This window comes from Argentina silus (genome assembly GCF_951799395.1).
Source record: "Argentina silus genome assembly, chromosome: X".
Lineage (NCBI taxonomy): Eukaryota > Metazoa > Chordata > Actinopteri > Argentiniformes > Argentinidae > Argentina > Argentina silus.
The window spans coordinates 26,310,123-26,322,102 of NC_139653.1; the positions used below are offsets into that span (position 1 = coordinate 26,310,123).

The following is an 11,980-nucleotide window of genomic DNA, read 5'->3' on the forward strand; positions in this document are numbered from 1 at the left end:
AAGCATGTAAGTTCAGCCAATTATTTGTGGTCTCTGTGCAATTGATAATACACTGCTATGTTGTCATTATTACTATTATAATTATTATTATCATATTTTTGAATGTTACAGTTACGCCTTGTTACTAATTAAATGAGGGTCTTAGTCAAATTAAATAAAGTTTATTTGTACAGAGCAATTCAATTTATTCATTCATTGATACGTGATTTGTTTGTTTGAGAAGTAATTTTAATTTATAAAAATAAAAATAAATATTTTTGTCTTGAAACCATTGTGGTGTCTGATGTTTGTTGTCCATATTTTTTACTGTAGAATGAGTGGGTGGTGATGAGGCAGTACTGGTGGGGTAATGTGGTGGTGGCGGGGGGGGGGGCACCAAATCCTAATCTCGCCTAGGGCACCAAAATGTTAGAGCTGACCCTGAGCTATCTAACTCCATAGTAACAGCTTACGAATATAGCATTCAGAGTTTCACTCGCTCATGACACACACTTGACAGGATGTTTTTTTCTGCCACTGCATGTACACAATATGTGTATGATTTTGGCAGGTAGAAGTTCTGACCGGATAGTAGTGCCGAAAAATCCTTAAATTCCATCCCTGTAGAACACACATCTGAAATTTCTGTCTTTGAGATTCATGCGTGTGATGATGAAGAAAAAACAGAATGTTGTATTTACCTTTACTCATCCAGGTTAGTCTCATTATAGTCTCGTTCCCAGACATTTCCGCCCAAATGCGCAAAAGGTCCGGAGGACCGACAAGTCAAACCTTGCATCAATCATCTCCCACAGCATTTCACCAGTGCTTGTGGTTTTGAGTTGTTGTTATTCCAGGCTTATATGCGTTGTGCACAATAGCCTGGGGACGAGGTTAGTTTCATTGAGACATAGAGTATCAAGTAGTACATATATTGCACATACAAACATACAGTATAATCATAGATAAAAAATAATCATATGTACCGCCACATGAGATAAAGATGGTTTTGGTGTGTGTTTGTGCACTTATGTATATGTCTTTGTGTGTGTGTCTGTGTGTGTGAGTAGAATGAGTTCCGTATCCCTGCAGACCAGGGGATAGCGGGTCACGTAGCGACGACGGGTCAGATCCTAAACATTAAGGATGCATACTCCCACCCTCTGTTCTACCGAGGGGTGGATGACAGTACGGGCTTCAGAACGCGCAACATCCTCTGCTTCCCCATCAAAGACGAGAACAACGGTAAGCATATTACACATAATACTACTCTCACTACATTAATAGTACAATACTACAATTGTTCACAATACTAAACCATACAATACTACAATATTGCATGGATATTACATGTACTACTACACTACAGGTAGGGTTCCAGAGTAAAACCTGCTTGCACCAAATAATTCACTCCTCCTGCCCCTGCCCCCTCCTCTCTCTCAGAGGTAATTGGGGTGGCAGAGTTGGTCAATAAGACTAACGGGCCGTGGTTTAACCGCTTCGATGAGGACCTGGCAACCGCATTCTCCATCTACTGTGGCATCAGCATTGCTCATGTGAGTTCCATTCACCTTCACTGTGTTACCTGTCACAGTTAGGTGCTTTGCATCTCTTCAGCTCCACAGGTCCCGACAGACGGATGTAACAGGAAGACAACAACAACATTACTGTCATGTAACAGCATAACAAACACACAGATGGATAAAAACAGGACGTATTTCACATAACACTTAACAAAGATTAGAATGATGATAGAATCATAATCCAGAAGTGCACAGTGTGGTTGGACAAGCCAATACACATTGATTTATTTGCTGCCATGAATAGCATTACACAGGAAATGTAGAGAGGAGTTCAGATGAAGTTGAGGACCATGCTGTATTGTTGTTGTGTGGTAGTTACCGAGGTATGATTTATCTCTGCTCTGTGTTTAGTCTCTGCTGTATAAGAAGGTCCATGAGGCTCAGTTCAGATCCCACCTGGCAAACGAGATGATGATGTACCACATGAAGGTAAAATCCCACATGCACGAATGAGCGCATGCGCACACACACACACACACACACACACACACACACACACACACACACACACACACACACACACACACACACACACACACACACACACACACACACATACACACACACACTGCTGCATTAATTTGTATGTCCTGTAGGTATCAGAGGAGGAGGTCACTAATCTGCTGGTCATTGGGGTTGAGCCTGTGAATGAGATACATCCCAGCTTTGCTGAATTCACATACACACCCCGTTCCCTACCTGATGACACCACACCTATGGTGAGAGAGAGAGAGAGAGAGAGAGAGAGAGAGTGTGTGTGTGTGTGTGTCTGTGTGTCTTACCTCTTACAACTGTGTCTGCAGGGTATTCTTAGCATGTTTGAAGACATGGGCTTCATCAACACCTACAAGATTGACCAGCACACTCTGGCCAGGTACCACTGATTCTGTGTGTGTGTGTGTGTGTGTGTGTGTGTGTGTGTGTGTGTGTGTGTGTGTGTGTGTGTGTGGTGCTGTAAGATACGTCGGTTGGTGGTGATGCTGTGTGGTGATGATGTGGATATAATGGTGATGGGGTGGTTGTTATGGTGATGCTGTGGTTGTCATGGTTGCAGGTTCTGTCTTATGGTGAAGAAGGGGTACAGGGATCCTCCATATCACAACTGGATGCACGCCTTCTCAGTCTCCCACTTCTGTTACCTGCTCTACAAAAACCTGGGCCTTGCTAACTACCTCGAGTAAGTTAATATACCCTTGTACCCATACCCTACAGCCTATACCCTACACCCCTAAGCCCTACACGATATACACTCACCGGGCCACTTTATTAGGTACACTTGTTCAACTGCTCATTAACGCAAATATCTAATCAGCCAATCACATGGCAGCAACTCAATGCATTCAGGCATGTAAACATGGTCAAGACGACCTGCTGAAGTTCAAACCGAGCATCAGAATGTGGAAGAAAGGTGATTTAAGTGACTTTGAACGTGGCATGGTTGTTGGTGCCAGACGGACTGGTCTGAGTATTTCAGAAACTGCTGATCTACTGGGATTTTCACGCACAACCATCTCTAGGGTTTACAGAGAATGGTCAGAAAAAGAGAAAATATCCAGTGAGTGGCAGTTCTCTGGGCAAAAATGCCTTGTTGATGCCAGAGGTCAGAGGAGAATGGCCAGACTGGTTCGAGATGATAGAAAGGCAACAGTAACTCAAATAACCACTCGTAACAACCAAGGTATGCAGAAGACCATCTCTGAATGCACACCACGTTGAACATTGAAGCAGATGGGCTACAGCAGCAGAAGACCACACCGGTTGCCACTCCTTTCAGCTAAGAACAGGAAATTGAGGCTACAATTCGCACAGGCTCACCAAAATTGGACAATAGAAGATTGGAAAAACGTAGCCTGGTCTGATGAGTCTCGATTTCTGCTGTGACATTCAGATGGTAGGGTCAGAATTTGGAGTAAACAACATGAAAGCTTGGATCCATCCTGCCTTGTATCAACGGTTCAGGCTGGTGGTGGTGGTGTAATGGTGTGGGGGATATTTTCTTGGCACACTTTGGGCCCCTTAGTACCAATTGAGCATCGTTTAAACGCCACAGCCTACCTGAGTATTGTTGCTGACCATGTCCATGTCCTAACCCTAACCCTAACCTTTATGACCACAGTGTACCCATCTTCTGATGGCTACTTCCAGCAGGATAACACGCCATGTCACAAAGCTCACATCATCTTGAACATGACAATGAGTTCACTGTACTCCAATGGCCTCCACAGTCACCGGATCTCAATCCAATAGAGCACCTTTGGGATGTGGTGGAACGGGAGATTCGCATCATGGATGTGCAGCCGACAAATCTGCAGCAACTTCACACACACTTTTCACACTTTTACAGCTTTAACTATCAGAATTCATTCAAGTTCTATTAAATAGTGTGTAGTGATGTATTTTTTAAATATATTTAAAAGTCATGGTTGCACTGCTCTGTTGAAAAAATATGTACGTTCAAAACTTGTAGATATATAGAAATATAAGAGTTTGTTGTATAATTCAGCCCTCTTCTTCTCTCACCTTTTCCCTTCGCCTGGGAACTTCAGTACACAACAACTGTCTGTAAAACCAGGCACAAAAACCTCCAATAACCGCTACACAACATACACCAATAGTTAAGAAAGTGAGAACTAACGCACATAACCTACAATTCCAATTAATGTTTACAATCACAGAAACAGCAAGACGTTGCACTGACATTACACCCTGTCAAACTAAATTAATAAAACCGCAAGCTTAGCATTCCTCACTGAGTCAGGTTGTTGAGTAGGCTAAATTAGCTGCATTAGTTAAGTAAGTGAAAGCTAAACTAAGAAGAACCAAAAAATGCAACAAAAGTAATATTACAAAAAAGCCAGCTCTCTCTCGCACTCTCACTGCTTCTCCTTCATTTTTTAAGAATTTAATTTCCATTTCTTTCTCTCTATCTCTCTCTCTCCAGAATTTTGCGCCAGGAAGACCTACACGTACAGACCGTGTGGTGTGGTGTGGTGTGGTGTGCGTGTGCGTGTGTGAGTGTGTGTGTAGTGTGGTGTGGTGTGGTGTGCGTGTGTGAGTGTGTGTGTGGTGTGGTGTGGTGTGGTGTGGTGTGGTGTGGTGTGGTGTGGTGTGGTGTGGTGTGCGTGTGCGTGTGTGAGTGTGTGTGTGGTGTGGTGTGGTGTGGTGTGGTGTGCGTGTGTGAGTGCGTGGATTTCAAGGGTCATACCTGATCATATCAATTTTTTTTAGGGTTAGGGTTTTTTTGTTTTTATTCATCTATAATGAATATGAGGTAAAAAAATAAATATTGATTGAATTGGATATTCAACCACTGTCTGTGTGTGTGTGTCTCTCTCTCTCTCTCTCTCTCTCTCTCTCTCTCTCTCTCTCTCTCTCTCTCTCCCTCCCTCCCTCCCTCTCTCTGCCTCTCTGTAGAGAAATAGAGATCTTTGCTCTCTTTGTCTCTTGTATGTGCCATGACCTGGACCACCGTGGGACTAACAACTCTTTCCAGGTGGACTCGGTAAGAACCATCATACTCACGCACGCACACACACACACACACACACACACACACACACACACACACACACACACACACACACACACACACACACACACACACACACAGAGGGACAGTAAGTGAGCTCAAAAGGTCTCATTGGATGTCTGTTTGTTCCTATCTACAGCAGTCTGTATTGGCGGCACTCTACAGCTCAGAAGGCTCTGTGATGGAGGTACCTGTAAAGACACACACACAGACACACACAGACACACACAGACACACACACTCAAGCACAGCAGCAATGTTAGGTTATTTCTGGTCCTGCCCTGTAAACCTGGGCTGACACCTAGTGGCCAAAAACCAAACCTGAAAATTAATTGTTTGTGTGTGTGTGTGTATGTGTGTGTGTGTGTGTGTGTGTGTGTGTGTGTGTGTGTGTGTGTGTGTGTGTGTGTGTGTGTGTGTGTGTGTGTGTGTGTGTGTGTGTTCCAACAGAGACATCACTTTGCCCAGGCCATTGCTATTCTAAATACCCACGGCTGCAACATCTTTGACAAGTTCTCCAGGAAAGTGAGTTTCTCTCTCTAACCCCTTTCTGTCTGTCTGTCTGTCTCTGAGAGATAAACATAGATAATACATCTTTCTAACCCCATTCACACTTGTCTGTCGTTCGGTGTTTGTCTGTGTGTGTGTGTGTGTGTGTGTGTGTGTGTGTGTGTGTGTGTGTGTGTGTGTGTGTGTTCTAGGACTACCAGAGGATGTTGGATCTGATGAGGGATATCATCCTGGCCACTGACCTGGCTCACCACCTCCGCATCTTTAAGGACCTACAGAGAATGGCTGACGGTAGGTGCTCTTGTGAGCCCCAACTGGGTTCCTTGGTTACTGAACTTCAATGTTTTTTAGGGGTATCTATACTTTACTTGAGTTTTGAAAATCTGCCAACTTTTACTTTTACTCCAGTACATTTTCACAAGAAAATGTGTACTTTTATCCAATAAATATTTCAATGACACCCTTGTTACTTACAGATTTTGTGCGGCCAACAGTTTAATTCATAACTTTGACATGAATTTAACACAAAATAGCGGAGAATTGACGTGACATGTTATAGGCGCTATAACAATGCGATTACAGAATAAAGTGAGACATTTTCGTAGGGACAAGAGTCTTAAGTTTGTCGTGGTATTGGGACAGGATAGGAAAATATAGGCTACTATCCAGGACAGAAGAATATAACTTTCCTTCCCATGCCATATTCTACTCTGAATAGACGTCATGGCTATTGTGTGACAGACAGGTAGGCCTAGTGCATTGTGCATGTATGACTGTTATATTTACAATGGCAGCTCAAATAATTGTATATAGGCTTAGGGGTACCTTTCGCGGTAATGTTTTAAGGTGACCTATGCTCATAAAACATATTTAGAATGTTTATTGTTAAGAAACAAAATACTGTAAAAAGAAAAGAAAAAAAATAGAAAACACTATGATATGAATAATATGATATTTAGGCCATATTGCCAAGCTGTAACCTTTCACTTTGTGTCACCTTTCAGAAATGGCAAAAAAAAAAAAAAAAGTCTGTCTGCACTTACAATTAGTCTGTTTGCACTTACAAGTACATTTAAAACCAGATACTTTTGTACTTTTTCTCAAATTTGAATGGATGACTTTCAGTTTTACTCAAGTAATTTTTTAGCAGGGTATCTATGACTTTCGGGTACTTTTTACACCACTGTTCATTAAAAGCTTCCCTCCAACGTTTCATTCTCTGTTTTAGAACCTGTTTGCATAGCAGCCACGGAGCAGCTAGGTTTAGCTTATGCAAACTTGGTAATTTAATTGGCTTTAACCTTCCGACCAGCAGTTTTCTAATGCCTGAATGAAGTGAATGAATGAACAATGCACAAAATGAGATGGTCTGAGCTGGCATCTCTAATGCCATCTAATATGCATTTCACCCAGGGTGAAGATTGTCAGTCTTGGTCCACAGCAGTGTTCAGTTAACCCGGGGTGACAATCTTGCCCTGGGGTGGAACTGCCAGTGTGAAAATAGCCTCTCTGTATATGAGCTGAATATAATAGTCTCTGTGTGTGTGTGTGTGTGTGTGTGTGTGTGTGTGTGTGTGTGTGTGTGTGTGTGTGTGTGTGTGTGTGTGTGTGTGTGTGTGTGTGTGTGTGTGTGTGTGTGTTAGTTGGCTATAACCCGAAGAATCAGACCCACCGCTCTCTGTTGCTGTGCCTGTTGATGACATCATGTGACCTATCTGACCAGACCAAGGGCTGGAAGACCACCCGCAAGATCGCTGTGAGGCCTGTCCCTAACCCCTTACCACTGACTTCAGACCCTCACATTCATACACAACCCTAAACCTGTTACACATCAAATCAAACTTTATTTATATACTGTAGCAGTAGCACATTTCATATTTGACACATTGCAATGCACTTGATAGGAATAATAAAAACAAAACAAAGAGAGAAAATAAAAACAAAGGAGGTTAATACAAGTATTACAGCCATGGAAGTTCAAACAGTAAAAGCAAAGATCAACTGAGGACTGTTACCCAGTGTTTTCCATTCCCGGCCCTGGAAATCAGGTTGTTTAGTTTTTAGATCCAAACAGGCACTAACACAGCAAGAGCTTGATGATTAGTTGATTAGTATAATCAGATGTTTTGGGGCTGAGCCTACACGCCCTGTCCCACAGTTAGGGACCACTGCCCTAACCCTAAAGCCAGATGATAAACACTCAAACCCCAGAAGCTACAGTAACCCTCAGTCCTGAAACTCTATACCCTATTCTACTATATATCCTAACCTTAAACACTAACCCTACCCTCATCTCTCTCTCTCTCTCTCTCTCTCTCTCTCTCTCCCTGTCACCAGGAGCTGATTTACAAAGAGTTCTTCTCACAAGGCGATCTGGTATGTGCTTCTACACGTATGCTTCTAAGTGTGTTTTTCTGATGAAGAAATGGTGTGTGTACGTGTGTGTGCTCCTGACCTGTACCTGATCTTCATGAGGTCTGGTGAAGGACCTTTCATCTATTTTTTGATGATTATGTGTCTGACGGTTATATGTCTATATGGCGTGTGGGTGTGCGTGCATGCATGCGTGTGTGTAGGAGAAGGCGATGGGGAACAGGCCCAGTGAGATGATGGACAGAGAGAAGGCCTACATACCAGAATTGCAGATCAGCTTCATGGAACACATCGCCATGCCCATATACAAGTAAGCACCAACTTTGTATCTAACCCCAACCTTCATTGCCGGTATAACAGACAACAGATGCCTTTAACCGATACCCCTCTCCGGCCTCCTCACCCCCTGCCCTGATAGGCTGCTGTCAGAGCTGCTTCCAGGGGCAAAAGAGCTGTACGAGCGAGTAGCAGCCAATCGGGAGCAGTGGACCAAAGTCTCCCACAAGTTCACCATCCGAGGGTTGCCTAGCAACAACAGCCTGGACTTCTTGGACCAGGAGTATGAGCTTCTACAATCCCAGGGTGCACTGGGGGGCGATGACCATTGTCTCAATGGTTGCCTTGATGATGGAGATGGAGGGAGGGGCCAGTGACCATAGAGACTAATGAAAGGAGCTAGTGGTATCTCTGGGCCAATCGGAGCCTGAAGAGAGAATTCCCTTTTAACGACCTCAGACGGAGAGGACGGGACTGACAACTGTCAATCACTGAGGCTGAGCAGACAGAGTGACCACAGGAAGAACGAATCAGACTAGTGATTCATATGAGTGGATTCAGACAAGATGATTCAGACATGTTGATTCTTGTAGATGCTACATGTTGCTTTGTCTTCTGTCCAAGGAGCAGAGAATAGCGGTGACTTTGTCTTTTCAACAGAACACTGGAAATCATTATTTTCATACTGAGTCTCTATTCATATTCTACTTAGTTCTTTCATCAGAATGGTCAGTATCTATCCCACCACCAATACACACACACACACACACACACACACACACACACACACACACACACACACACACACACACACACACACCAAACAGCTAATGTGTCACTCACATGAATGCTTATGCATGCTGTATGTACACCTCATGTATTTTTGCTTTATCTCAATCAGCATTTGATTTCCCATTATTAAAAGGTGTTGTATGACAGTCACTTTTTTATATCAAAATTCAAAATGTTGTTTTCTTAAAAAGTATATTCGAACCATGGCCATACAATCTCCAGGCAGTTGTATAGGGGAAATAGAACATGTTTTTTCAGTTTTATGTGAGTAGTTTCACTAATATTTTTGGGGTGGGGGGTCAGTTTGACAATCAATGATCAGTGCCACTAAAACCTCTTCCCCTAGATAACCCTGATAATCCCCTTTATACACACACACACACACACACACACACACACACACACACACACACACACACACACACACACACACACACAACACACACACACACACACACACACACACACACACACACACACACACACACACACACACCACCCAAGAGTGATCAGGGAGAGAGACTACAGTGACCCTCGCTACACCCCTCACAACCCACACCCCCCTAACAAGAGCAACATCCTCTTCTATTCCCCTTTTCTCTTTCGCTTTCTCACTGTAGATCTTATCCCTTTGAAATACATTTACATATAGAGCAACTAAAGCCCTTTAAATTATCAAGTGTAAGCTCATCTGTGTAAATGTATGTGTGTATATTAGTGTGTGACAGAGTAGAGACTTTTAGTGTGTGCCATACAGATCTGCCTTATCCTGCATCTATGCTGCCTTTCTCAGAGCTTTTAATGTATGAGCATAGAAATAAAGACGTAGATCATACAGTATGTTCAGTGTATTGGGAGGACAGTGTGTTGGTTAAGAGACACAGTGACAGAGTGGTGGTCAACTGATTCAACTATTTGATGCAGGACTTCGCATTAGCAACACTTCTAGGATCAGCCTACCCTCTTGCCTGGCTGTACCATCTTTTGAAGTAGTTGGCACGACTACTTACACAATATGTAATGAAGGAGCTGTGCTTAACCTGACTTCTCTCTGGTTGGAATAACCTTTTCTAATTGAACCTATTGAGTCTCAGTTGTTGTTGACACTGCATGCTTACTGATTTGGCAGAAGGTCTCACCCCATTCTATAAGCAGTTAAGTGTTTAGCAATCAGTGCAATGCTCAACCATAGGACAAATGCTCTGTGAAGCCAGACGCAATACCTCATCCTCAAAACAAGGCTGACCCAAAGCTAGAGAAGGGAGACCAAGTGAGGACTATGGCAGTTTCATGTTTTAGACTTCTTTTTAGTGTTTTATTTCCTACTGAAAGAACAGGCATAAACTTACAGGGCTGAAATACGGAAAGATTGAGGACATACTGTATGTGTGAGTATATATTTGTATTTGTCTGAGCATGAATGAAAATATGTATTTGTTTATGTGTTATAAGATGGTGGCTTAGGGGTAAATATCATAGTTAGATTACTGGGCATAATGGTGAATATATGTGTCAGGGGAAAGGGGCTTATTGCTAGGAAAATATATTTGTTAAGGGATTGACTGGGGCATATAGGTAAATATATTTGTATGGTAATTGCCCCTCGGATGACTGTGTTTCTCTGGCTTCACTGACTGTTTTCTTTTCTACAGAGTTTCTGCATTCAGGTTCAGTGTGGAGGGCCTTTCCCTCACGAATCTCTGACCCTTGACCTCACAGATTAACCTCCTGTGTCCCCCTTTTTATTTGTTCCCAATTTCAGATTGGCCTTCATGTGCAATATGAAGCATCTGCCTGTGTCATGATGCATAGATTCTTATGTAAATACAGCCTGTTGTTAAATTATTACTTAGGACAGTTTTCCCGTTGAGGTTTCTGTCCCTGTGTTCATTTATCTTAATGTGTTTGCGTTAGTGAGTGAGGGCTTAATGTGTCAATCCCCATATCCATCAAATTACAGGATTCTAACCTGTGATGTCATTGTGATGATTACCTGTGACGTAATCGTTCAAAGTTGTAGACAGATTTAGACAAAGACAGTGATCATTTGATCTTCCAAGTGTGAATGGTGGTCAATGCCCCCCTCTCTACCTATTTACAGTTGAATGAGCATGCCTGGCGGACATCCTGAAGAAATCACTCTTTGCCATTTGTCAATTCCTTTGCCATTGTATTGTATCTCACGCCCTATTGTTGGAAATTATATTTAAGGAGAAGGACAGCAATATATCCTTTGAGTTACTCGGGTTAGGTCCATGGCCACAGGTCTCCCATGTCGTCCTTGACACACGTTAACATATGGTTAAAACTCACAGCCATTTGTCTTCTCGGGGATGGGGCTCTCAATGTAGGGGACAGAATAGCTCCCCCTTCAAAGTGGGAAATATAAATGCTGTAAATATCAGTTTAAAAAGTGTTGTTTGATTCTATGTCATTATTTCAATGAGGGGTATTTAAATTCTTTGGTGTATTTGCAGTGTTGTATTGAAACATCCTGTTCTCTTTTTCATCATGTTTTTGAGGAACCCCAAACCTGGACAGCTGGACAGAGGGGAAAAAAACAATGATACATATACATATGATATGCATTATGTATATGATATCTAAGAAATACTTATTCTGACAACTAAAAACTAAGACTGACGTTTGTTAATCTTTAGTTATTGTTGTAAAAGGTGTAGATCGTGGTGGTATGTGTGTGTTCTCTAGATACTGCAGAGGAGAAGAGAGTTGACCGAACCTTCTGGAAAGAGAACAAATTATGAAAAAATAACTTTTTCTTGGAATAAATTTGGTTTAATGAGAGCTGTGGTGTCTGCTTACTGTCACGTCTGTTTAATCTGCATCATGCCATTATACTACTGGCAAAACACACACACACACACACACACACACACACACACACACAGGCATACATGACATCACAAAGGGAAATGTA

The 11,980-nt window shown here is 42.5% G+C and overlaps 1 protein-coding gene across 1 annotated transcript in view; it reads left to right on the forward strand.

The window, feature by feature from the left end:
• Nucleotides 1-8,627, forward strand: part of pde2a (phosphodiesterase 2A) — a gene marked incomplete at both ends in the record, with an annotated part of 142,989 nt that extends 134,362 nt beyond the window's left edge. Inside the window, 14 exons of the mRNA XM_083695164.1 lie at nucleotides 1,050-1,224; nucleotides 1,423-1,535; nucleotides 1,914-1,991; nucleotides 2,159-2,281; nucleotides 2,366-2,436; nucleotides 2,617-2,739; nucleotides 4,977-5,064; nucleotides 5,231-5,278; nucleotides 5,542-5,616; nucleotides 5,793-5,892; nucleotides 7,245-7,357; nucleotides 7,939-7,977; nucleotides 8,178-8,284; nucleotides 8,393-8,627. Of these exons, the coding sequence (XP_083551290.1) occupies nucleotides 1,050-1,224; nucleotides 1,423-1,535; nucleotides 1,914-1,991; nucleotides 2,159-2,281; nucleotides 2,366-2,436; nucleotides 2,617-2,739; nucleotides 4,977-5,064; nucleotides 5,231-5,278; nucleotides 5,542-5,616; nucleotides 5,793-5,892; nucleotides 7,245-7,357; nucleotides 7,939-7,977; nucleotides 8,178-8,284; nucleotides 8,393-8,627 (1,488 nt within the window). The remainder of the gene's footprint in view (nucleotides 1-1,049; nucleotides 1,225-1,422; nucleotides 1,536-1,913; nucleotides 1,992-2,158; nucleotides 2,282-2,365; nucleotides 2,437-2,616; nucleotides 2,740-4,976; nucleotides 5,065-5,230; nucleotides 5,279-5,541; nucleotides 5,617-5,792; nucleotides 5,893-7,244; nucleotides 7,358-7,938; nucleotides 7,978-8,177; nucleotides 8,285-8,392) is intronic.
• Nucleotides 8,628-11,980: the final 3,353 nt, after the last annotated feature.